We start from the raw sequence: 25,349 nt of genomic DNA, 5'->3' as shown, positions 1-25,349 counted from the left end.
TTTTAGGTGTCTGAATCTTATCCCAGACGGAACTTTTGGAGCAAACCCACAGGCGTATCAAGGAGCGTGATGAGAAAGGTACCTACCTATGCTGTGCGAACACCTGTCCAGGAGGCTGGTGTATTTGCTCAGCGCAAAACAAACACGGTGAGACCCGGTGGTGGCCTCCACCAGATCGGAGCAGCACCGTCCGATCAGTATGTATGTGGACAGGCAAAATTGGGCGGCATACCGAACAGAGATACTCAAATGCCATCAGCAACAAAGACAAGGCGCGCAGAAAGACGGAGAGTCAACCCCCACCTAAGGTGAAGTGTATATTAGCCGCGCTAAGTCCCCTCTCAGAAATTTGCTCCGTCACCGTATCTATGATGGCCTCCACCATCTCGTCCTCTCGTTCGAGACAGTACTGGACATTGCCCTCCAAGCGCATAATATCCTCCCGCTGCTCCGAGACGTCCACATCCAACCTATCGACTTGGTGATCCACGCGGCCCATCTCCAACCGCAAGGCCACAAGCTCCGTTTCATACTCATCGATCCGCTTCCGCTGCGTTTGGTTCTCAGTCGACAGGTCACTGATCTGCACAGCTTGAGCATGGACGAGTGCCTCTAGAAGCGCCAGACGCTGCAAGACGGAGGGCTCCGGCATCTGTCCCTTTTCGGGGAGACGTGGCCTTGGAGGGGAAGCGCGTAGGTCAGGCCTTTTTGCCCTGGCAATTTCGCTGGGCGTTGTAGCAGCCACAGGGTCGCTGCTACTACGCCGTCGCTTTCCGTCCCGGGTTTCAGGCTTTGGCCGCAAATCTGGATGAGCGTGTTAATGACTGGAATGGATTGGAGAACGACAGGCAAAAAGAGAAAAAAAGTGGAAAGACAGATAGCAAGAGTAATTTAAAGACGAAGAAGAGAAAAGCTAAAGAAAAGGATGAAGAGATAACAGGGGATTGCTTACGTGAACTCGCAGCGGGGGGCACTGACGGCCCTGGACAGGCTTCATGGTACGGCGGTGGGATGTCACAATCTCCTTCCCCGTCGCCTTCCCCGTCTCCTTCCCCGCCACCATCGAATGGTGGTGATGTCGTGGGATACAAAGGTTCGACATCCCACATCCGTCCTCCCGACCCGCCAAACAACTTAAACAACTCGGTATACGGCGGCAGCTCTTGCAAGCGACCACCCGTGAGCAGTGCCGACAGACGTTGGAGATGCGCCCGGGGAGCCAGGTTTGCCGACATGTACATGACGAGCTGTGTGGCTCGGCTGAGGGATCGGATAGCGTCGATCACTCGGCCTGATGCGCGGTTCTTCGCTGGCCGCGGCGAGGATGCCATGGCGCAGGGAACGATGATCTGGACAGGTCCGCTGAGCTTCATCGACAGACTGGCCAGCTGACCCCGAGACACCACCCTGACAGCTTCCGGAGCATCGACGGCAACGGCGAAGGTGCATGATTGAACACGAGATGGGCGGATATGAAGGTGAATATTACGGGCCGGGACATTCTTCAACTTCACGGGAACGTGCAGCCGCATGAAGACACCGACCGCCGATCCAGTCGTGCCATCATTTGGTGTCGCGGTAATGTCGGACTTGAAAAGAATCTTTGCATCGGAGGGATCGGGAGCCGTGAGGTAGTGTCGCTCTTCGCCATTCGGACTTGTCTCGTCCCACTCTAGGACAGCATGAGTGCTGAGCGATTGCGAGGCAGGGTCATTGGGTGGTGACGATGACATACTTGGCGTTCGAAGAGTTCGGGGTCGTCGACCTAGTCCGATCAGCGTACGTAGCAAGACTCAACGACTTACTGCTTTGCAAGATAACTAAGAATTTCAAGCACTCAACACTGATCGGTCGCCAGTCGCTAGCCACGCCTTCAAGGTGTCAGGGTCAGCGAATGGCAATCTCGCTCCTTCTCCTCGAAAACGAGCGAGAACCGAGGAGATTCCAATTCTCAGTGTCCTGGTCTTCCAAGAGTGGTGTCTCAATGCGACCACGACCCATGGGTAGAAACAGTAGATTGACACTGAGCGCGAGGTACTGGTCCTTCAAAAAGCGTGGCGCGCGACCTGGTGTGGAGAAGCAAAGAGGATGCTGAGGGTAAATCGCCAACCTGGAACACGAGGTGGGCGATTGACGTGGTTTGGAGATGGCTGGGACCAACTCCGCAGGTGACCTGCAACCAATCGGCGAATAGTTATCCCCCTGATTATGTAAGGTACATGTACAGATTGGAGAACGGGCTTTGGGCCCCACCACCTCCTCGGGCGGGCCTCCGGTCCAGTGCACTTTCCACGGCCAAAGACAAGCACAAACTCGATTTTCCGGTCCCGGGAGGGCCATATAGTAGGTAGCCTCTCCGGTAAAGTATGCCGCGGTTGGCGTGCCATGTGATGGCTCCCGGGTCCAGGAAGCTTTCGATATCCCGTAGAAGTCCCTCCTTGTTCTCCTCGTCCATGACAACAGTGGAGATTGGCCTGATGCTTTTCAAACTCGTCCTTTGCCAACTGTTAATACGTTGATGCTCGAAGACAGCGGTCTTGTTATTGGTCAGCTTCAGGTACGCATCTCGGCAGTCATCGAAAAACTGCCTCAGGACTGTTGGGGATCCAAAGCACGAGACCGTAACCACCTCCTGAAGGTAACCGTAACTGTCCTTAGAGCAAAACCAGAAGAGATGCTTGTTGTAGCTAAAGTAAAACGTCCCATTCCAAGGAAGGTAGTAGAGGAGTTTCTTCCGCGTTTCGTTTTGGCGACGATCGTTTTCGAGTTGAGAATAGGATGGCCTTCTCCAGCCGACTCGGGCCATAGACGACCGAGCCCTGTGAGCGAATGGTTGAGAGCTTGTCCAGAGGCTAACCATGTCATACACTTCACTGCCATATTGGACGTGGACAGTCGAAACTGCCGACCATTAGAGAATGTCTTCAAGCCGGCAAGGGGACGAACCGAAGTAGGTCTCTGCCACGCCCCGGACGTAGCGAAACACACGTCTGCCCAGGAACGCCAGAAACATGCAGAGCATGAGGGGACGAATGTAGCTGTTCGTGCCCAGAACAAGCTCGACGGCGGCAAGGATGCTAGTAGATCCAGGTACAAAGAAGTCCAGGACTGAGGCTTGGGCTGGGATCAACGGAGCCGGCAAGGTGGTGGTGTTGTTGGCCATGGCGAAGGCGGATTGGTGTCGACGAGCAGAGCCAGGTGCGGGTGTTGTTACGGAGTAGGTGCCTAGTTTTGAAATATCTCACATTTGTAGCTTGAAGGAAGAAGGCTGGAGATGACTGTTACAACGGTGATGGAGTTCTTGATAGGAGAGGTGGGCGGGTATTTATACCTACCCGTTGGTGAGTTCAAATGCGAGCTACCAGTTACATGTACCTATCTACCTACCTGCCTAACCAAACTCTGTTCATTGGGTGCTTGTGACCGTTAATCTCAACGTTGCTCCGTTGTTGACACATCAGCTGCTCCACGTATGTTCCCCGGTCATTCACCTTGCCGAACGTGTAGGGCAAGGGAGGCACTTGACCATGATGTATGTTGCCAATATACTGAATGAAGTGATTCGCCAATCGCCACTAAGACATTGTGACGACTTCGTTTAACCATATGGGGTACTTGACCGGAACAGCTGGCCTCTGGGTAAGGATATTTTTAAAGGACCGAGTCCAACCAGGCTTTGGTAGTATCGCGTAGCAGCAAGCGGTTACTCCGGACACCTCACTCAGCGGCGTGGTTTTAGCTACTCACCGGGCAACAGCTGACTGGTATGACCAAAGCAGTTCCGTGGCCGCTTGTACTCCAGAGTTCAAAGATCTCGACGGCAGAAAGGGTAGAAAGGCCAGAAGTGGAAAGAGAATCAGACCACAAGCAACAGAAAGCACGAATACATGTGAGCGCTTGCTGCCTGTTTTGTGCCGAGCTGCGTGTCAAAGACTAGGTAGGTAGCTAGTACTGGCCATTGCCTCCACGCCACGATATCTCGAGGCCCTATCCATGCACGTTCTTCAGTGCCGCCCATAATTCGCCACTACATGTTTATGTCAACAACCCGTACGCGCCAATCCCTGAGATCTGCTTGTGATTTTGGTCGATCCCACGACGATATCATGACCTTGGTTCACTTCAGCTCCCATGGATGAAGCAAACCTCCTCCGTCCCGAGAAACATCAAGTAGCTTGTTTGCCTGAACTCTCGCGCCCCTGAGATCACACCTGTTTGAATGCATGCATGCTGCCAATCAGCGAAGCGATGTAGTGCAACCGTGCAACCAAGGTCGCGGAGTTAGTCATCGGGGGCTTGAGATTCTGGTCTCTTCAAGCAAGGACTTATGTGTGACCCTGGCTTGCGAAGAGTTGCATCATGCATGAGAAACGGTCCTGGACCCGCCCCTGGACGAAGCCATTCCTAGGCCCCCCTCTTCAGGACCCAGGATCCCAGCTACGTAACTTAACTATTACACAGTAATTAGATACCGGTGCTTTGGCTCTTGAGACCAAGTGAGAGGAGCCTCAGAAAGTGCGGACGCCACGCCGGGCCGTTATTTGCATTGGTCCTTTAATGTCTGGTGTGACAGGCGACGGTACAATGGCGCCGCCCCTGAATATGAAAAGCATGAGCCGCTGTTTTCCCCTTTCCAGGACTGTCCCCCAATTGTAAATCCTGCCTAACGTCTCGTGCCACCGGCGCTGTTGCCGAAGTGACAAGTTATGTAGGTATTCTCCTTTCTTTTCCTGGGCTTTCTTGACCTGGTTTTCTGGACCCAGCTGCGGGCGAGTTGCCCCGTTTGTCTCATATTAAAGGACCAGGCTGGGGGCATTTAAGAGCGCCGGTGAATGGGCCTAGTCCTGGGCGTGGTGACTGTGCCCGAGCCCGCTCCTGTCTAGCCCCGATTCCGGTGGAGCAAGGTGTTGCTCCCGTGGGTCGTCGTCGACGCCAACGGCCCGCCCCGTTGGTCAGTTGGTGTGGACTGCGGAGTTTTAAGGAACCCGCAGATCCGCACACTTGGATAACCTTAATTCGACTGATGTGGTCCTGATACAAGAGAAGTATTATTGTTCTGCTCTCAAACATGAAGACATCTCTGTACTTCAGCCATCTCGGGTGCAAGTTGAAGCTGTTGTTGTCCATCCCCCTGCTTACATGTTGGGGCCTGTTTGGCCCGAGGAAGCGAAGCCAAGCCAGCGAACGGGCCTCTATCCGCCGCCAATCCGAGCCGCTTGCAGACGGCAAGCCCGTTGCTGAACCGGGGTTCCGGGGTCAACCCCTGGGATGGTTGAAATTGCGTGCCGCGGGGATCGGACGTGGAGCCAATGGTCGTGCTGTTTATGGAATCCTCCACCGCTCTGCTGTTTCTTGGGTCCGCTCGGTCCAGCACCATCTGCCCTTGACAGGTGGACGATGTAACGAGGGTTCTGTCTTGGTGTCCTCATCCAATCGGGGGAACTGAGTGCCGTTTTGCCAAAGATCTTTTGACAGAAGATCCAGAAGGATGGCCGATTGTTGCCACTTTTAGTTGGGCTTCCGAGCGCGCTCTGACCGGCACTAACTCAACGGTCCCGATGGTGCGGAAGGAGAGAGTTTCCAGTCTCGGGTTTGTTTCCTTGACCAGGCACTGTCCGAGTTGGACTCCCAAGGTCCGCGCGGGGTCAAATCACATGCAGAAACTCGACGGTCACTTCTGAGACATGCATAATCCTTTTCCAGGCAACGAAAGGTGTTTATTGAACGCGGGGTGGCGGCTAAGCCTCTTTGGAAAGGGGGGGGGGGGGGGTTGGCAAGATGGCAAGACCGGAGACGACCCATTGCCGGTTCTGTTTTGGCTGTCCTCTCGGATACCGGCTGGTGTTCCTGCAGTCGCATCACCGGCACATTGGCCGGGCCGCCTCGCTCGTTTTCTGGGGGTGTGGCGTGTGTTGCGTCGTGTGGTTGCCTCGGCAGAGCTTCCAACGCGTTTCACGGCACGCAAGCGAAGCCAAGAGGAAAATTTTCCGTTCAGTGTTTGGCAGGAGGGGGAGAGACGGCAGGCCGGCAGGCCGGTAACCAGGTCAAGAGCCCCGGTCGGCAACTGAGGATGGCAGGACGCCGGTACTTTTGTGATGAACGGGCCGAGAGCTGCAGTGTGGCCGGCCAGTCACTGCAACGGGAAGGTCAAGCGGACGGTCCGTGCGAAGTTTTGTTGCTACCGGTGAGACACCCTCAACAGCCTGGCTCTCTCGCTTGTCTCGGTGGGTTTGGAGCCAAAGTTCTCGAAGGTTTGTTGGAGATCCTTTGACGCCACCCGACGACCGATGTGCGCGGATCCTTTCCTCCCGGCTCTCTTCCCACAACTCACTTGCTTTTTTGAAAGATCCAGAGATCTGCCAAGGCAAGCAGAAGCAGGGCTACCACGTTCGTTGTCCCCGATGCCTGATTTTCCACTCGCACAACACTGAGAAGACCTTTTCGCAGTGCTTGACGAAACCCCAATGGCGGCTGCGAATTAATGACAGGGGTGCTTTATGTATTCCATACACAGTAAATCTTTTGTTACGCCGCGGGACGAACTCCCGGATCCGACCCAGTCTCGAGCCAGTCACGAAACCTTTCTTCTCCCATCTCACGAGGGGTGGCCGGGTGGATGTAACTATCCATGTACGAACATCCCTGTTGTTGGAAACCGGGGAAGGGCAAGTGTGCGCCACACATCTGCATGCTTTATTCAATACACGTCCGAGCTGAGTGCGTCAGAACTCAGGGGCACAAATACGCCCATTGGGTGACCGAAATTGTTGTCGAGAGCAGAAAAGGTTATCGTGGGGGGCCAATGTTAACCAAGGACCCAAGGACCTTGGCGACAGTGACGTTGCAAAAGTGTATGCAACATACATATTGCATAGTGATCGACAATCAGCCGGTTTGCTTGTGTATCTGAACATGAACCATGAACATCATGACCTGTCCTGTGCATTGCCCCCCGCCCCCAACCCAGATCCGCCGTCTTGGTGCAAGTGAACGAACCCCTGAACGCCGTGAGAAAAAAAAAGAAAAAAAAAAAGAAAACAGCCTAACCAATTTTAAACAAGGTCTGCCTCCCTTCTCCGCTGTTTGGGTTCTGTGCGCACCGACACCGTCGTCTCCATCTGAATCCCGTTCTGGTCCAGCCCGCTCATGTCCCTGTCACCGGCCTTGATAGCTGTTCTAAAGTAAACCCCGTTGTCGCTGTTTGGCGTCGGCGATGTGACGGACTCAAAGTCCCCGATGGAACCCTTGTGACTGGGCTTCATGATGGGCATCTCGCCGCTGTCGACACTGCTCGTCTCGACGTTGGTCGTGGCTGCGCTGTGCTTGGCCTCGCGCTGGGACCGCATTGTCGAGAGCTTGTGGTTCTCGGGCTGATGTTGACTGTAGCCGCGCGAGCGCGAGTTTTCGTCGTGCTTGTAGTAGCCTGTTCGGGAGCGAGTCGCCGAGTTCTGGCTAGAAATAAGGCCGCACCGGCGGAGGACTTGTTCAAAGAGGCGCTTGAGCGTCGGGATGCAGGCGGCGATGATACTGTGAGTAAGTTGGTTAGAAGGGAATGGTCTTGTGTTGGTTGATACAGGAAGGGGGAAGGGGGAAGGGGGCCCTTACGCAAGTTGTGCCTCCACCATACTCCACGTCGTAAGTCCAACCGTATCCATCAACGTGTCACCTGTCTTCCCGTAACTCCCAATCATGAAAGTCTTCGCAATGGAGGCGCTGCTGGCAAATATGCCGAGACCCATGACAAAACCGAGGGCAATCTTCTCGCGAAGGGGACGTTGGATGCTGACGATGAATGAGATGGGCTGGCCAAATGTCAGCATTTCTGTAGCTCCCCGCCATCGGGGAGGGACGCATACCGCAAGACTGAGCGCGACATCGGTGATGATGGTGAAAACTGCCGTCACGTAGATGGAGGTCTGACTTGTTTTCGGATCTGCACACACAGCGTCCGGGTTGCTGTGGTCCCAAACCGCCCATAACGGTTTACAGGCCGATAGTTGGAAGACGTTGGAAACGACGGCGACGCCAAACGACACGAACATGAGGAAGTACATGCTCCACGTCCACCAGACCCGGTCGCGTTGGATCCGGAGAAGCATCCAGGCGATGCTCATCTTTGAGAGGGCCAGAGCCCAGGGGAAGGGCGGCTGGCAGAGAAAGAGCCACTTCTCTGCTAGCACCTCCTGGTCGTCGGGTACGTAGTAGTTGTGTCTCCCTACGCCATAGTGGATGGCAACCAACAGCATGCCGAACGAGACGGCATCGAAAATCTGGAGTTACAACCGTCAGTGTCGAGGCCCCCCATGCATAACTCTAGCATATTTTCATTATTCTTACCACCGCGGCCGTGATGAGAAAATCGTCGAGAGAAAGCCGAAGGGTGGGCTTTATTCGGGAGTAGATGCGGGTACCATAAAGGACATAGGAAATCAAGTGAAGAGTGCCGACGACACCGACGATAATGGAGGCCTTGGACTCGTCGGGCCCTGGGGGGCCTGGTGCAGACGACATTATTGCTGGACACGGCCCGGTCGAGAGAAGAAAAGGAAGGTCTCGACGTCGAAGTGTCGTGGGCAAAGAACACAAGAAGAACAACACGAGTGGAGATGTCGAGATCGTAGATCGGCGGTGGATGAGAGGGGGTGCAGGGTCCAACCATCAGATATGTATACATAAGATCCCCGATGCTGGATCGTGGCCTGGAGAATGCTAGTCATCACCCTGGGCGACTCTCAATCTTGGCTTTTACCCATCCCCTGTCTCCTCTGGGGTTTGTCGAGATTTGGGGTTCCTTCGCACTCCCCCTGCTCGGATTTGGCGAACCCATGATGAACGCATGCATGCAAGCCAAAAAGTACACTAGTGTAGCTTGACTCTGGGGTGAAAAGCAGGTCCGGAGGGGGGCCCCTGGCAGTTCAGCTTGCAGCACAAGCACCAGCAGGTCCCGGGTGGCGAGTTTTATATCATGCTAACCCAAGAAGGTTTGGGAAGGATGAGCTGTGCCTCGCGGCCGCACTTCCGGTCTGGGTATCCGTCCAGCTGCCGCAAGCGCACCGGAGAATTGGCGGAGAAGCTGCTTAATTAGCGAAGAAGGGGGAAAATAAGCAGCCACTTGTACATACGTACCATTGTCCGACCGCAGGTGATCTAGCCGTCTTTCGGGATGGCCTCCATGGCATGAAAGGAAACATTGGTCGGACTGACCGTGGACAAATGGAAGTTATCCCCCGCATTCTTTTCGCGTCTTGGACCAAACTAGTGCTAAATCGCGGTGATCATCAGCCCGAACAAGACCCTGGCGAGCCTGGCCACCAGGACCTGCAGCTGTGGAACCAAACAGGAGGATCTTTGGTATTTTGGGATCTTGGGAACGCCCAGGGGTTGAGAGCATTGACCGGACAAATTCAATAGTGAAATAGTGACGAAACTACTCGTAACTCCCTCGCGTTCGTCAAAGCGATCCAAGCTCTCCCGTTCCCGGATCGTCTCAAACCTGTACTTCGTAAGGTACTCTTGCTCATATACTGTGCCCGACTAAAACCAGATGTCGACTGTTCGAAACTTGAAACGGGGCCGATCAAACAGTTCAAGTCCAACAATAATAGCACCAGACCCGTCTCAAGCGGGCGGGATCCCTGTCCCGTTCATTCCGCACCCCGCGTGCTCGCACGTCGTGACGGTGTGGATGTACCGAATCTCGCCGGCCTCGACCCGGAAGAAGTGGCTGTCCGGCATTGGCTTTTCTGCAACTGACCTGTCCAGGCCGGGGAAGCCCACGTAGATGGCAACGGCCCCCATCTCCTCGTCCACCACGTACCGCCGGTTAGTCACCTTGATGGTGGACGGCAGTCCGAGCGCGCAGGTGTCGTTGCCCGAGGCCCGGGGGTCTGTGTAGGCGCCGCCCTCGAGCCGCGCACAGGGGGTGCCGAAGGGGACGCTGATGTTCACGTTGTTAGAGCGATTGAAATAGGCGTCCCCCGCAGCCTGGATCACTTCTTGGCTGTCGCGCGACTGTCGCGCTCCGAGGCGGGGATAGGGTCCCAGGTCTCGAGTGAATTCCTTTTGCTTTATTAGTTGCTTTGTTCTTCATGGAAATGGTGGTATCTCGTCTCTCTTCAATGATTACACGTACCAGTGCAGATACCCTGTGGCGTTGAAAGCCCAGTCGCCGGGCTTGGTCGCAATGGTCTCGATCAAGCTGGCCTTATCGTCCGTGAAGACCATGTGGGTGCCAATGACATAGGGCTTGGCCGCGTCGGAAACGATTAGTTCAGTAAAGGTAGCACACAGTGTGGTGTCGTAGATGCTGCGGTTGTGGTCGATTTTCATGGCTTGTGCGAGGACACCGGTCGTAATGTCGATCGTCTTGTCACTCTCGGTGTAGTTCAGGTTGTCGGCAGTGATGGCTGCCAGCGTGGCCGGATTGCCCTCTGTCTGTGCTGCTATGTATTGGGTCGTGGCGCCGACGAGAAAGGACCGGCTACATTCCGCCGAGACGGAGGTCACCAGAATCACCCCCGCCAGTAAAAGTGATTGTGACTTCATCTTATATATTGGCCTCTCTATTTGATCCTAGAAGGTCGGGCGGTACTGGTTACTGGTTACAAGGTTGATTGAGAGGAGCAACGCTGCCGTCGTGGCCTCGGGCTCATCGAGGGCGTTTTATGAAACACGCCGTCATCGTCTTGACCGGCAGAGATACTGATAACTACCGTCAATGATAAGATAGTCTTGTGAATGCCGAAGAAAGGTGCCCAATAGCGTTCTTTGGAACTACTACTGCAATGTCGGTAGACAACGTCTCCGCACTCGTGATGACGGCTGCAATGCTGCATAAAGGGAGTCCTCCCGGTTGGTCGGCACTTTAAGAACAGCCGTCCCTTGCAGAATGTAGGGCTGGGGCGGAGTAATCAAGCCTCTGGTTGTAGGTACACCGTTGTTCTTCAAGATTTGCTGTCATACATCGTTCCCCTGCCATCAAATGTCTTACTCAATGGGCCACCTTCTCCCGTTACGCAACTTGCAACTTTCTCCTAATACTCACCCGGCGGCGCAATAAGCCGGTCCCGTTTTCCCCGCCGCCACCCCCCCCTACCCCAACCACCACCACCACCTTTTCCCTTCCCCTTACCTCCTCCCCATGGTGGGCCGCCACCACCCGTCCAAGGAGGCCACTCACCCCAACCGTCGTCATCACCATCATCATCACCCTGAGTTGTCGTCGGCGGCTGGGCTGTAACTGTGATCGTTACGACACTCGGCGTAGTCGGCTTCTTCGTTGCCGAGTTGCTTGTGGGTGAGACGGGCGGCTTCCCACGAATCGACGTGGATGTCGGTTTAGGGAGCTGAGTCACACGGGTGGTCACCACGGCGGAGGCGGTCTTGACGGGAGCCGACGAGGGCCCGGGAAGTTCAGTGAGCCGAGTGGGGGTTGTGCTCCTCGACGAGGTAGTGGTGGGCTTAGCAACTGTAGTGGCAGCTGTGGACACGGCGCTAGCTGTGTCAGTTTCCGGTGGTGTCGGATTGTTAAGCGCATAGACTATTGCGTCGAAAACTCCTTGGGGGACCTTGGCAACGCTAAGATCGTGGTCAAAAACACCCCTTCCGTCGTGGTATGCGAAGGAACTGGTGTTGCTGCTGGCCGAGTTGACCACTCGGGTGTTTTTGGCCCAGGCGAGACTGTTTACGCCGTTCGGGTCGAGGGATCCGCCTTCCCACTGACTGCATCCGGTACAGAGAACATCGAGCTGCCAGTGGGTTGCGTTGGTGTTGGTTGTCGGCAAAACGGCGTAAGTGGCCCCTGAATATGCGCCGGGCACAACTCGTCCCCTGAGAACTTACCGTCAGCGCCAAGGGGTGACTTTGAGCGCAGCGGAATTACTTACGTGCTCCATCGTGACGAAACGACTGCGCCATCGCCGTTCGGCCAACCCACGGTAAGGGGGTTGCCGTTCATCGTCCCACCCCAAGCAACGCCAGCCCACCCTGCCTTATCGACCGGTGCCACGATCTGCAGCAGAACATCGAAGGGGGCAGCCGAGACTTCCGGGATAGCGATGCGGTAGGAAATACCGCTGGCCGGTTCTCTAAACTCTGAGAAGCAGATCTGCGTTCCCCCTGGGCAGTACTTGGCTGTTGTGCTCTGCCTCTTGCCTGGCCCAGAGCCGCCAGTGAAAGCCGCCCATGTATGGGTACCGCCAAAGGCCACTAACACGAGTGACTTCAGGATCATGGTCGCGGATTGTTTATATGAGGGGGCTGTATTTGGGACGTCAACTCCGGGGAACACCAAAAGGAAAGGACCATTCCTCGGTTTTATGTTCTCCAATGCCGGTTCACTTCTGGTGCGACTAGCTGAATTCTCTCTGGGGAGATCTATGGTGGGATTGGAACAGCACAAGAACCAGCCAGGGAGGAGTAATTGAAATCCGGGTGTTTGTGTCGGCTCGAACACACTTTCCCCATATTTCACAACATATGCGCGGCGTTCCTTAGATGATATTGGGGGAGTCCGACAGGCGAAGCGGCCCCGGTGAGATATCGACCCGGAGAATAGGGGGGAGGTTCGAAGAAAGTAATCTGGGTAAAAGGGTCCCGGGAATTAGGGCGTGGCGCCATACCCACGTCACTCCGGGCCCGGTTCATGTCAACGAGGGAGCGTACCTAACCAGCCATGCTTGACAAGACCGCCCGTTAAGAGTCTGCGGCGACATGATTTCGCTCGCCCTGACAGCAGCAGTGGTTTGTTCCCCCCGGCCTGAGTCCCGCTGTTCCGTATTAGACGACGGGTACACACAAAGGCCGTGCCGCTCATCCAAAAACGGTCAAGCGTGAACCTAGGTAGGTAGTTAATTAATGTCTTTGCTTGATTTGCAACCATCAGTCATTGTGGGGGTTTGAACTGTCAAGTTAACAAAGCAGATTGCAGAAGCCCGACTGACCATAAGTACCAATATATTAAAGCTTACATGGTTCGCCTGCAAGTCCATGGTACAAGTCCTCAACCAACATCAAGCCACGCAGTCTAGAGCCAAACATGGGCCCCATAGGACGTAGCGAGGATTGTGGAGAAGATTGTAGATGCGCCGAGGGGGATAATTCCAGCTCCTCGCCCATTTTGGGTCCATTCGCCGGACCTTGGGTGAGCGTCGAGCAATGGAAGCAAGCCTATCTCCGTACGTCCACTGTAGTCGATGAACCGGGGTGTATGGCCACTTCAAGCCAGTGTCCATTGCAAGATGACCCTTACGACGCTACCGCCATCCGCCTGGGGAAACCCTGGGTAATGGTACCTTCGAAACAAGATCTTGTTAACATTGGCCCTACGGGTGCAACAGAGGAAAGCCAGAGGTCCCGGAACCAAAGCCTTCGAGACTTGGTGATTGCCCAGCGAGAAGGCTCCCAAGATGTTAATGTTCCCCTAATCTACTCAAAAATGTCACGGGCACGGCAGCGCATTGGATGGAAAGCGCGGCGTCTAGTTTTCAAGACGTTCAAAGCGCCGCAGCCGCGGAGGGCAGAAATCTGTTTGAGAGATCAGTTAGTAGGTCATAATTCCCATATCGTATGAATAAAGTGTTTGGTTCCAAAGCTCATCAGACTCCATCATAAACCTTGACATGTATGGTGACTCGTCAGCTAACGACGGCCCTTGACCTCCACCCCCTTTTCTTCGACAATGTTGAGTCCCACATGGGCCACACGGCGTGCACACCCGGTGACAGAATGTCATTTAGAATGCCGTGAAAGAGCTGGAATTCCCACCCGACCGAAGTATCACGCAAGTCATGGTCATGAGACGGCCCTGCCTGCATGGGGCAATGAGATTCAAAAGCACGTCAGCCAGCCCGGTGCCACCCATTCTTTGTGAACCGGTTTTAAAAGCCGTGCCAGCTGAGTAGCTTCATTGTGGCACCGACGTTCTGGTTGCTAAATCCCCTTATACCTGACCTCGGTCGCGAGAACCAAGGTATTATTCAGAATGAGTAGAGTGATTCAAGTATAAAACCCCATCCTGACGGCACCCAGCTAGGCAATCGAGGCTTGAATGGTGCATTAGACTCACCAACCTAATTACTCGTGCTTCATTCAAATTGAGCTTTAAACGAATCCATACCGACAAGACAAGCAGGAAAAATACGACAATGCCTCGCGGCTGGACCAGCCGGTCAAGACGAGACTGCCGCTCTTCTCGAAGCGAACATGAAGATTCCGATACTCAGAGGTCGGGATATTCTCATCAAGACTCTCGCAACCCGCAGAATGAAGGTAATGCACGATCTAGAACCAATCGTGACGGTTACTATCCCGGAGGCGAGACCTATTCGCCCGGTTCAGATGATCAAGACGACTATGGCCGAGACGTGTCGAGAGACGGTGATGGCGAATTTTCCGAAAGCGACACAGCCAGGCGTTCGTCTGAATGGGGCATGGTTCCTTACCAAGACCCGACCATCAGGGCAACCCCGAGTGTCGCTTCGGATTCGACCCTCGTTATTGAAGCACCGGCTGTTGATACCGGGGCCCAATCCAATTGTCGGCGTCGTTACCGGCCCCATTCTAGGGATCATTATTACGCCTACGACGTGGAAAGTGTGTCTAACTCATCCGGCCCGTTCCGTGCAGAGCAGAGCTATACCTCTTCCCCTGAAAGATACTCTCACAGAACCAACAATAGTAGTCGTCAGAGTAGCCAGGGTTACCAGCACGCACGCAGCACCAGGCACCATCAAAGTGAGGAGGACTACTCGTACCCTGCTGGCCACTCCAGTTACGAAAGGAACGACTATTCGCAAATGTCCTATCGCACCAGCCGCTACATGGACGAGGAGTGCCTGTATTATTCCGATGAGGAGCCGCAAAACGCCTCTAGTGGCACTCCACGGGTAGAAATTTGGCCCGGCTCTGTCCCGGAATCGGTGGAGTACCGGAGTCCCAGTCATGAGCTACCAGGGGGAAGCATTACTCTCCACCTTAAGCGAGTTATACTGAGATGATGTATGGGAGGTATATCATCTTTATCATCTGACAGTTCCATAGTAAGAGAACCAACATCAGGGATGCTAGGATTGCTTAGCAGAAGAACCTTCAGTCGTTTTCCAAATTTGGGCTTCCAGGTTACGCCCGAGGCCCTAGTCCCATGGTGAGATTTTGCAAATGACCATGTAGCAACCGAAACAACTTAGGAACCTATGGATGAGACGCGACAAATTGCAATTACCTTTACCTACTCAAGCACAGACACAACAGTCACTAAGGTACATACCTAGGTTACGAATAAAAACACCACATTGTGCGGAGATCAATGTCTCTCAAGAAAGCTCGCAATCACCCAAGCTAGGTACTGACACAAGGACTAATAAAACTTTTCCTTTTCGATGAACAACTCATTTACCCTTTTCTGTACCTGTGCTGAATAAGTGCCAACACGGATGCATATGTAAACCCCAATCCCTCAGCCTTGACTACGAACATATCAACATACCACCATAACATAAACTTGCCTCTCAACAAAAGAAAAAGATAATAATAACACTAACTTTTAACAAGATGGACAATACATCCAGCAGCAAGCGGAGCAATAGCCAGAAGGGCGGCTCCAACCCTAGGGTATCCACCATTCGTCGTGGTGCTGTGTCGGTGAGTGATCTGAACGAGTACTGGAATTTGAGGCCACACACAAACAAGAAAGACAAACTTTTGCAGTACAAGTCGCGGAAGGAATCGAAGAAGTGGGTTCAGAGACGGGAGGCCACCGTACCCACCTTTAGAGAGAAAGAAATCAGGATTGACGAGAGGATTAGGGCCAACACATACTTTACATAAAAATACCATATACATATAGATAGGGATTAATAGCGGAACTATCTATAACAATTAGCACTCCATATTCATATAGCAAAAGATGATCAGACTAGATTATCTAATGTTGGTGACACAGAGGTGAGGTGTTGCCAGTTATCCAAGCCCTTGCCCAAAATTAGGTATGTTGATGGACCCTCGGAACCCGCAGTACTGTTTTGACCCATTTCCTTTTTGGATCCCATAACTCCCACAATGCAGCCAATTCCCGAGGTATCATGGAAATCCAGCACGATCCAGGCGTTAACACCATGCCAACCCGTTTCCAACGCCACCGTAAATCAACCTGAACCTGACCAGCAAAAACAGATAAAGAAAAACAATCCCTAACCAACCAACCCCCCCCCTTTAATTCCAACCGTCCAAACCCTGCATCCCCCCCTCCTCCATAACACCAACGACACCACCAGCACCTTGACCAACATCTCCCACAGCCGGCGCCCCACCCATCAACACCATCTCTAGCCCGTCCATCTGCGCCCTCAACGTCCCATTCTCGGCTTCCAACCACTCAGTCCGCCCCCTCAACGCTTTACAGTCGGTCTCCAACCTCTTAACCTTCTGTTCCAACTGCATAATATACTGAGTCGCCTTGGCCAGGACCATGCCCTTGTTCAACCTCCGGGCCGGCCCCACTCCGCTGTCGTCCTCCTCGTCCCCGTCGGTGGCATTTATCAGCGTCAACCGGTGTTGGGCCATCAGGCGCAGTTCGGGCACGGCATCGCGCAGCTCGGTGATCCTGTCGTTGATGTTGGTGCGGTAACGCTTTTCGATCACGTTGTGGGCTGTCCTTCTCAGCTCGGGAGTGCCGGGAGTGACAGGGGTGTCAGGAGTGTCAGTGGTGACGGGGGTGGTCGGGGTGACGGGGGTGACCGGGGTGGCGGATTTGTATTTGGGGGTTACACCCGTGGTGGAGGATTGGCGGGTTCTTGTTAATGTTTTGAGCGGGGGTGGTATGGCGGCTGACTTGGGGGCGGGCTCCGAGTCACATGGGTCGTTGGCGGACTTGCGCTTGAGCCTGCGAGACGGGTAGCGCCTAGCGGCGGCCATGCCAGCCGAGGGGGATGTTGTTGGCTGTATGGGAGAGGTGAGGGGGGAAGTTGTGGTAGGTTGTTGCTGGCCGGGGATGGTGGCCAACATGACTTGGGGGGCCTTCAAGGAGGGCGGGGCAGTGAGGCCTGAGGGGCTGATCACCGAGCTGGGGTCGGCATTCGGCGGCGAGCACGAGTCGAACATTGGGGGTTCGAAAAGCTTCTCGGGCTCGGCGGAGTACTCTAGCGAATCCCGAGCAGCCCATGCGTCTGTCGTGGGGGACCCGAATGAGCTACCGGCCGAGAAGGCAGGCGAGAGCGACGACAACGAGGAAGCCGCCGAGTCAGATGGGAAGAAGTCTGTCCCGAAATCTTGTGTGTCGAAGAAGGTTAAGGGAGGGAAGTCGGGATATGATTGCTTTGACATGGTCAGCTACTGATCGTAGAGAGGGTCTAAAGTTGTGCGTGTCGGGGGCAGGCAACAGGTAAAAACAAAAACTCTGGGGGAGCTGGACTCGGCCCCGAGTCCTGCAAGGCGGGAGACCGGCCTTGCCCCCCACCATGCGCCAAGCACCAGGTCTGACAAAAGAAAATGGGGATTAAAGTAACTAACAGTTTGGGAGGCGTCAAAGAAGGTTGCTGTATATGGGTCGAATGTCATCGACGACGAGTCCATGGGCGTGCCAGACATAGCGGTTGGCTAACGGTTAACGATTGCTTGATTGAAGTTGCAAGAAGTGAGTTGAGAAGGGGAATCGGGGATGAAGAAGTGGTTTAAAACTCGGCTGGCAATAGAGTTGATGATGTCGATGACTATGGTTGAGTGTGGGGTTGTTGGGTTGTAGGATTGGATGATGACGTTGACATTTGCTTGCTGAGCGTCACTTGTGATCTGATGATGCTGGTGATGATGGTGCTAGTAATGCTAGGCAAGAAAGCCAAGGGGAGCGAGCTCAGGATTTATGTAAAGGCGTCCGAATGCCGTTGGAAACGCCATCTCGGTCGGCTCCCGTCGACACCCAACTTGGAATCACAGCTCGGCTGCATGGTCAATAGTGGCACTACAGCGTCTCGAGACCTGGAAAGGGCTGCAAACAGACGATTCATTTTTCACTCGTACGAGAAATGAATCTGGGCTGGTTTTGGAGGTCGAGACTTCTCTGAACAGGGGGCCCCGGCCGTGCTGGATGAGTGGCCCTCCTTCCTGCAGGCAAGAGCGGGGCCTCGGAGCCGCCCGCCAAAGAGAGGCTGAGAGAGGCCCGGGGTCTAGGCTCTTTGAGGCGCCCCGCTTCTTGAGATCGGGAAATCTCTCGAGATCACGGGAATCCAAATCGAGATTCACATGCAACAACATGCAGCTTGATGAAATATGCTGTAGAGATTGAGATCTCGACGCCCCTCGAAATTGCGGGCAATCCTGATTCCACAGCCGTCCGTTGACGACGACAATATCGATGGGGTTCCGACAAGCAATCACAACTTAGAATAATATTCCGACGTTGAACAAAAAAAGAGATCCATGGTAAATAGAGAGCCCACCTGAATGCCCGGGCTCGTGGGGGTAGCGGAAAAACATTGTTTCGTAGGGTAGCTGGGCAAGCTCGGCCGGGCAGGAAAGACCAATGGAACCTTAGGGGAAGCCGGCGGCAGCATCCTGCGCTGGTTCCCAACGTCATTGAATCAGCCGAATTTGGCAAAATGGCCTGATATGGCGCACACCCCGCCGAGCTCGCGGAATACCCCGGGTAAATTGTGGGTTTTAGTTATCCCCAACGGTAATTTTACGGAGCAAGTTTCGTGCTCATGATGAGATGATTCCTTCAAAGCAGCTGAGCCCCTCAAAGTCCCCCAAAACGAACCAGTTGTCGTTGATGTTAGCGCTGAATCGGCCGACATTTTTGGCAGTGATTACTTTTTAAATAAAGTTTACCATGTGTCCCTTCTGGTGATGAGTCAAAGTGTTCTGCCAAGTTCCAGGAAATACGGCGCCCCACCCCGAATACCGGACCACTCCCGCCCGGTCCTCCGGTCCCGGTCCCGGTCCCGGTTCCGCCGATCAACGTCAAGGTAACCGTCGCGTGTATGGATATTTCTGGACCCCCCAGCGGTCCCGGCGGTGTCTTCATCGTCAATTCAACTTTGGCCTCGATGATCGGTCGGAAAGGGGCAGGAAGTTCAAGCCATGGAACCAGAGCGAGTTGCTTAGGTAGGTAGGTAGGTTAGGTAAGGCATACGGCGAGTTCGAGGACGTCATGATGTATGTCTATGATGTATGTCTATGATGTATGACGTGGGCCACATGGCCCCGCCCCCCCAACACTCCCGAATCACGAACCGGGTTTCGGCTTCCTGAAATCTCTCTGCCGGTATCCCACCAGCGTTGCCAAGGCCCTTTAGAAGTGATTACAAGCCCTCTGGGCTCAAATCGCCTGTTAGACGTTCCCGCGGGATTGGGATCCAGCTTCCCGGGATCCGGGGCCGATCCAGCAACATGGTAGATGTCGATCATCCCAGGGTGTCGGGAACTGATACATTAACCTACCTTGATAGGGAGGTAATAGCTAACAGTGCAAAAGATACGTGGCAATCGGAGAGAGTACTGGAGATACCTAGGTAATTTAGGTACTCAGGTTGAAAGAACTTAAGCTGCAGGCTCCGATGCTGACCGCGTTGAGACTCAAGTTACGAAAAGAATATGGCTCCCGGCGATCGACAATGTTCATTATTTCATATACTTCCAGATGAATGTATGGCTATTCTCGATCCTTTGACAAAAGGAAAGCAGTATTCTAGTGTAGGAACCTTATAGTACCCTCAAGCCCTTTAGACTGAGAACCGGTTTCTGGCGGTTCACACTTTCTGACGATTTTGTTGTGAAGTCTTGTAATGGGTTTTATAATCGGGTCCATCTCAAGACCGTGACTGAGCTTGTAGTTGCTAGATAGGGATGATGTGTGAGAAACAAAATGATGGTTTGAGATTCATCTGGCGCCATTACACATAATTTCGGGCCTCAACCACCATGTTGCCTGTCAAGCTGACATGCGTTGACTTCCAACTATGGTTATGGTGTTGGCAACGTAAGTTGACTGTATTTAGAAGAGCTGGTTGTGTATGACAAGGGAAATGCGAACCGGGTACGGAAACTTGGCTCCGACCCCTACCTCGGGGTCAAATGTGTGACCGAGTTCCATGAAGCTACAAACCAACAAACTTGCAGCAACTATTGGTCCCCTCCAAGCCCCAGCAACGCGAGCTGTGTAGACACAAAGGGACACATGCTTGGACTCTTGAAGAGGAGGGTACCTAGCTTCATCACCACCACATGGCGTTGGCTTCCTAAATTAACACGCCAAGGATGAAAACCCGGAATATGGATCTGAAAAACAAGATGGTTGGTGAAATGCTCGGCAGACGGGGCTTCTGGAAGGTTTCTCTCGTATACACCACGCGCGCGCTATCGAACCTACTGGAGGCTGGGACTGAGAAATAGATGAGGAGGATATTAAAACGCCAACTTGAGGGGCTAGACAATATGACGAAGAGGTCATGTTGTGGTATCCAGGACCTGGATCTCGAGTCTGATGGCACGTCGGTTTACCTCCAGCCAGTGAGCTTGGAGGCATTTGTATTGCGAGTTGCCCAGAGCCTGGTAACTTGTGGTAAGTACCCCGATTCGTCGGTGTAAGAACCATGCTAAAAAGTTCTGGAAGGTTTGCCATTTGGGCTTTCAAGACAAATGGAACAATAAGGTCGCAACGGCTTGAATTACGCGCAACCCCTTTTCATATCAGCATCCTCGCGTCACGACTCGCCCACACTACCCCCGTTCCCAGTTCGGTTTTGCGGCTCTGAGAAGGTATAACGCAACTGCTTTTAATATATGCTGACCATTTAACCCCCGGAGGCTGGCCGCTGAGGAACCTGGACGGTTCTCTGGCCTAATATCCTCGGGTAAAAGGGAGGATGATCTTGGAAGGAGAAAAATGCTATTCGCCGGCCGCCCCGCACTACCAGTCTCCAGTCCCTAGCATATCCATATGCCGTCCCTTGCACACTACAACCTTCTACCGTCGTAGCCAGGCCCCCGTCCCTGCACGCCTCCAAGGGAAGCGCCGCACCCCAGGAGGAAGATTCTCCGACGTTATTTAGATTAACAAAAGGTCGACCTCATGTCGTCACGCGATTGCAGCCTTCCAACGGGCGTCTAGTAATTTGTCTTGGAAGTTGGTCGTGTAGCGGCGTCCAGCAGTTGATCCCGGACCGGGTCCGCCCTGGGTCAACACACTCCGGCAGGGATTCGAGATGCCGACAGCAACGTGCCAAGCCGCCCTCTATATTTATTCATGGTGGGATACACCCGTTCCCCGTATCTCGGCGGTCTTGGCCTAGCTCTGTTGTCCCGTGGCCGACGACTAAAAGGCTCGTCCTGCCGCTCCGTGTCTTCCTGTCGCACATCCTCCTGCCGCCAAGCTCACCCGCCGGTTTCTGTCAGTAGCGCCGCGTACGTTGGCCCCCGTCCATTGCCTCTCGGCGACGGTAGTTGCGTGGACAAGTGTTTTTGGGGATTCTTGGCTGACCGGCAACCAGCAAGTGATCACCAACTTTTACCATGCTGTGGACACTCTTCCTCGGGCTCGTGGCAGCCCTGCTGCGCACTGGCAAGTACACCGATTCCCCGCCCGGTAAATGGCGACGAGGCGAGCAATATAATACTGACTGGAGCACGTAGTAGCCGCCGCCGGCGCCGCCGCCAACGCCGTATATCAAGACCCTGACACCGGCTTGATCTTCTCGTCCAACTTCCAGCTCTACAAGGCCGACGGGCGCGGCATCACCTTCCGCGTCGCGATTCCGGACACCGCCGAGAGCTACACGTCGTATGATTCCGTCATCCAGATGGTCGTCCCCAACGACGTGGGCTGGGCCGGCCTCTCCTGGGGCGGCTCCATGCCGCGGAGCCCTCTGCTGGTAGCCTGGAGGGGCTCCAGCAACAATGTCATACTGTCTTCTCGCTGGGCTACGTAAGTCATTACTGCCCCGCCCCTGAAAAGCGTGGGCCCTCGAGTCCCCGAACTTCCCCTACCAGATCGTAACCATTTCTGCGTTTAGCGGGCACGTCATGCCGACGCCCTACACGGGCGCCGAGTACACCCTATTCAAGGCCGGGACCAAGTCCAACAGCACGCACTGGCAGTTCACGGCGCTCTGTAAGGGGTGCACGGCGTGGGAGTCCGGGTCATCGACGAGGTACCTGAGCCCGAGCGGCGGCAATCGGCTCGCCTTTGCCTACTCGCCCGGCAAGCCGTCCAGCGTCAACAGCCCGTCCTCCACCATCCCCATTCACGATGTCCACGGCTACTGGTCGCACGACTTTGCCCAGGCAGCGAACCCCAACTTTGAGACCACTGTGGCGAGGTTGACGTCTTGATTTGGAAAAGGGTCACAGGGGGTTAGATGTGTGTGATGTTCGGGGGATGATAGTTAGGGGGGAGGGGGGGGGGTGTGTGTATATACTCGCAGTTGAGCGGCGGTCCCGGAGAGTAAGGTGGCGGGCACGCGGGCTGTAACTTGAACTAGAACCAGGACTGGACCTACAAAGAATGAAATGACAATGTCGTATGGGCAGAATTTGTGCTTCACATCCCTATGCATCTGGGTTATTATCCTGGCCAGCATATAGATAGTCCTTCCTTTCTTTACCTCTTCCTCCTTGGGCAAACACTGTGTATGATTCGAGCTCTCGGCCCTTTGCTATTATTGTACGGTGAATCTAAACTTGAATAAATACGGCGTAAAGGCCAGTCCTGTTCCTATTGGGTTATCCGCAGAAAGCGGGCCTGCGGGATCCTATCTTGAGGGCGTCGCATCCATCTCATGGGCGGCCGAATAGTATTTAGGGGATGGGTCTGTGAAAGCGGCGCCATCGACACCTGCATGGGTGTGATCATATTGGACAGGAAGCTCGGCGTAAGGGCGATGAGCATTAAGCTCCTGCGGTTCCGTCTTGTACTGCACAGGCTGTGTTGCCTCCGTCGGGCTACCATATTTGACGACTTCAGGGGCGTAGTGCGCGTCATCGTAATACGCGCCCCCGCTCCCGGGGTCCGGATCCTGGCCCGGGCCGGCGCCGTAGTCGTTGCTGGGGGTCGAGTCGGGCTTCCTCGCGTCCCGGATGATTAGCCAGATGCTTCCAACAATGACGGCCACCCCGACCAGGCCCCCGACAACTATGCCTGCAATCACGCCGCCCGAAATAGTTGAATGTTCCTGCTCCTGCTCTTGGTCAGATCCCGAGCCGGTACCGGCTGGGTTGGAGGTCGATGATGTAGTCGATCCTGGGTCTTGTGATGTAAATAAAAGCCGTTAGCTAAGATATGCTAGGAAGGAAGCGGCGTAAGGACCGAATCGCCTCACCACATACCTGTTGTTGACTTGGTTGCTACAAACATATCCCGCACTACGTTCGACGACCACTCGACTGCATCCAAAGAGCTGTGTTTGTTAGAAACAGAACCTGATAAACCCGGGAACAGGTGGGGGTGGTTAATGACACATACCCGTCGGTATAGAAGCTGTCGATATCATTAGCCCTCTCATACGCTGCTGCTGTGGCGTCGTACGAGTCCTTCCATTTCAGCTCCGTCATGTCGAACAGCAACAGCCCCTGCGGAGCTGGGTCTGGCTCCGACCAGCCGCCGCTGTTGGTACCGCCTATGCTCAACACTTGGCGTTTACCGACGGCCACACAGCTATGGGAGCTACGCCCGCCGGTCTGGGGGTCTGGGAGCTTCGTCCATACGAATCCCGGCAAACTCAGGATGTAAGCGTCGTCGTAGGTGAATTTGTCACGTTCGTTGTATCCTCCAGATAAGAAGCTGGAGAGGTATTAGCACCATAGAAGCCAGGGGTACCAAACTCGGGATTTGCAAAGCATGGAAACTCACATGTCATAGCCGCCGTCAGAGGTCTCAAAACCGGCAACGCAAAATCGGGACCGTGGGTTCGCGGGGACGCTCCCCGTCGCAATCTGCCAATATGTGTCCTTCGTCTCTGGGTCGAAGAAGGTGAGGTTCCGGAGATTGTACGACGCTGCGTTTTGCCAGTCGGCCGAGCTACCCTCGGTATCGTGCGGGAAAGATAATCCACCGAACAGCATGATCAAACCGTTGGGGCCAAAGGTCGGAATATACTCAGCCGAAGCAGCGACGAGGGTGTCGGTGGGACTGAACGCCGTGGTTCCGTTCTGCCAGATCTTCGTATCCATGTTGAAGGCCACCATGCCCGGCACCACCTGGTTGTTGCCACGGTACTTCTTCGTCCAGCCCGACGCCAACCCCCCGACACTGAACCCTGTCTTGCCCGTGTTGGCATACGCTCCATACTCGTACTGCTCGAGACTATCGAAGAGAGTTGGGTTTGCGGGGGGCTCGAGGGTCCAAGTCCCCCCGCCGTTGCTGTCGGCGGTGAACTTCCATAACTCGTTTGTCGTCATGTTCGCACCCCCTATCCACTTGCCACCCCAGACGTAAAAGGCCCCTGCTTCCTTGTCCGTCCAGATCATTTGGTTGGCCTTGGTTGCCCACGGCCTGTCGATTGTACGCATTGTAATCTGGGAAGAGCTCCATGACTTGGCCAGGTTGATGGAAATCGTCGAGTTCACTAGAGCGGGTTGATCACTGTTAGTACATGTATACGGCACTTACAAACTTTCGGCTCCCGTGAGGACAGAAAAGGACCAAAGCCTAGGATGTGACATGGAACCTAATCGATCGAAGAGATGCCCAGATAGATATCTTCGTGCCACTCTTACCTGGATCCGACCCCCGGTTTGGCCTAGCCGACTGTCCATCCACCAATTGCGAGAGCTCGCCGCCATCGATGTAGAGATAGTCGCCAATGACGGTCACTTCTTGCCGTTAGAAGACCGCTTTGTTCCTCCTGCTCGTTGGGACATGGCGCAACCTACCTGAGGTGGCGCTTCTGCGGAGAAAGTCGCTGACTGTGGGGGTATCCGTCGGATCCGACCCGAGAGCAAAGCCAAGTGCTCCCAGGAGGGCAAGCAAGCTCGTTGTCGTACGGCGGGAGCGCATCGTGATCGGGAACGCCGTTAGGGTCCTTGGCTCGGTAACTAGTAGTAGCACACCATAATCACTTCTGGATATTTTCCAAGATAGGCGTGCTCGCGTGTTGTCAGTTCGTCAGCCGAAGCGCCCTCGTCGCGTTCGAGTAAGAGGAACGGTGGTGAGATGGTTTGTTGTGTAGAGGAGAAGACGGAAGAAGTCCTGATTCATCAACCCCCAGTTCACGCTTGGTGCTGACCATTTGCAGATCTGCGCCGCAGATAGGGCCAGGCGGCTCAAGAGCGGGTATTTTGGGGGAGCCGACAAGGGGGGGTCAATCCTACCTCGGACTTGTGCATCATTTCAGCAATAATTCCCGGCGGACCGTTGCGAA

The 25,349-nt window shown here is 54.4% G+C and overlaps 9 protein-coding genes across 9 annotated transcripts; 2 read left to right on the top strand and 7 right to left on the bottom strand.

The window, feature by feature from the left end:
* Window positions 1–285: 285 nt before the first annotated feature.
* F5144DRAFT_580106 (uncharacterized protein) lies at window positions 286–2,136 on the bottom strand. The gene is made up of 2 exons (XM_066789353.1): window positions 953–2,136; window positions 286–804 (listed from the first exon to the last, which is right to left on the bottom strand). The coding sequence occupies exons 1-2, from the start codon at window positions 1,731–1,733 to the stop codon at window positions 293–295; spliced, it is 1,293 nt and encodes a 430-aa protein (XP_066642162.1). The 5' UTR covers window positions 1,734–2,136; the 3' UTR covers window positions 286–292.
* Window positions 2,137–2,275: 139 nt separating this feature from the next.
* Window positions 2,276–3,163, bottom strand: F5144DRAFT_516400 (BCS1 N terminal-domain-containing protein; the record flags this gene model as incomplete). Its single annotated transcript, XM_066786625.1, has 2 exons — window positions 2,276–2,901; window positions 2,947–3,163. Coding segments are annotated over 2 exons (843 nt in total), but the record flags the coding sequence as incomplete, so codon positions are not given.
* A 3,889-nt stretch (window positions 3,164–7,052) lies between these two features.
* On the bottom strand, window positions 7,053–8,474 carry F5144DRAFT_537495 (uncharacterized protein; the record flags this gene model as incomplete). The annotated part of the gene is made up of 4 exons (XM_066787077.1): window positions 8,338–8,474; window positions 7,857–8,270; window positions 7,606–7,802; window positions 7,053–7,527 (listed from the first exon to the last, which is right to left on the bottom strand). Exons 2-4 carry the CDS (start codon window positions 8,244–8,246, stop codon window positions 7,053–7,055), a joined length of 1,062 nt encoding a protein of 353 aa, XP_066642160.1. The 5' UTR covers window positions 8,247–8,270; window positions 8,338–8,474.
* A 1,144-nt stretch (window positions 8,475–9,618) lies between these two features.
* F5144DRAFT_655393 (uncharacterized protein) lies at window positions 9,619–10,545 on the bottom strand (the record flags this gene model as incomplete). Its single annotated transcript, XM_066793126.1, has 2 exons — window positions 9,619–10,000; window positions 10,133–10,545. The coding sequence occupies 2 exons, from the start codon at window positions 10,543–10,545 to the stop codon at window positions 9,619–9,621; spliced, it is 795 nt and encodes a 264-aa protein (XP_066642159.1).
* Window positions 10,546–11,033: 488 nt separating this feature from the next.
* F5144DRAFT_655390 (uncharacterized protein) lies at window positions 11,034–12,232 on the bottom strand (the record flags this gene model as incomplete). Its single annotated transcript, XM_066793125.1, has 2 exons — window positions 11,034–11,721; window positions 11,886–12,232. The coding sequence occupies 2 exons, from the start codon at window positions 12,230–12,232 to the stop codon at window positions 11,034–11,036; spliced, it is 1,035 nt and encodes a 344-aa protein (XP_066642158.1).
* A 1,912-nt stretch (window positions 12,233–14,144) lies between these two features.
* On the top strand, window positions 14,145–14,996 carry F5144DRAFT_491914 (uncharacterized protein; the record flags this gene model as incomplete). The annotated part of the gene is made up of 1 exon (XM_066785890.1): window positions 14,145–14,996. One exon carries the CDS (start codon window positions 14,145–14,147, stop codon window positions 14,994–14,996), a length of 852 nt encoding a protein of 283 aa, XP_066642157.1.
* A 1,213-nt stretch (window positions 14,997–16,209) lies between these two features.
* On the bottom strand, window positions 16,210–17,553 carry F5144DRAFT_494958 (helix-loop-helix DNA-binding domain-containing protein; the record flags this gene model as incomplete). Its single annotated transcript, XM_066786069.1, has 2 exons — window positions 16,210–17,325; window positions 17,392–17,553. The coding sequence occupies 2 exons, from the start codon at window positions 17,551–17,553 to the stop codon at window positions 16,210–16,212; spliced, it is 1,278 nt and encodes a 425-aa protein (XP_066642156.1).
* A 2,874-nt stretch (window positions 17,554–20,427) lies between these two features.
* F5144DRAFT_594698 (uncharacterized protein) lies at window positions 20,428–22,323 on the top strand (the record flags this gene model as incomplete). Its single annotated transcript, XM_066790609.1, has 3 exons — window positions 20,428–20,554; window positions 21,625–21,916; window positions 22,005–22,323. The coding sequence occupies 3 exons, from the start codon at window positions 20,428–20,430 to the stop codon at window positions 22,321–22,323; spliced, it is 738 nt and encodes a 245-aa protein (XP_066642155.1).
* Window positions 22,324–22,545: 222 nt separating this feature from the next.
* On the bottom strand, window positions 22,546–24,728 carry F5144DRAFT_580088 (uncharacterized protein). The gene is made up of 4 exons (XM_066789352.1): window positions 23,840–24,728; window positions 23,453–23,770; window positions 23,317–23,387; window positions 22,546–23,236 (listed from the first exon to the last, which is right to left on the bottom strand). Exons 1-4 carry the CDS (start codon window positions 24,496–24,498, stop codon window positions 22,743–22,745), a joined length of 1,542 nt encoding a protein of 513 aa, XP_066642154.1. The 5' UTR covers window positions 24,499–24,728; the 3' UTR covers window positions 22,546–22,742.
* Between the last annotated feature and the right edge of the window lie 621 nt (window positions 24,729–25,349).

This window comes from Chaetomium tenue, assembly GCF_020726465.1.
Source record: "Chaetomium tenue strain MPI-SDFR-AT-0079 chromosome Unknown F5144scaffold_5, whole genome shotgun sequence".
In the NCBI taxonomy this organism is placed as follows: Eukaryota; Fungi; Ascomycota; class Sordariomycetes; order Sordariales; family Chaetomiaceae; genus Chaetomium; species Chaetomium tenue.
Note: the sequence above shows the minus strand (reverse complement) of the source record. Positions and strands in the feature narration are given on the sequence as shown.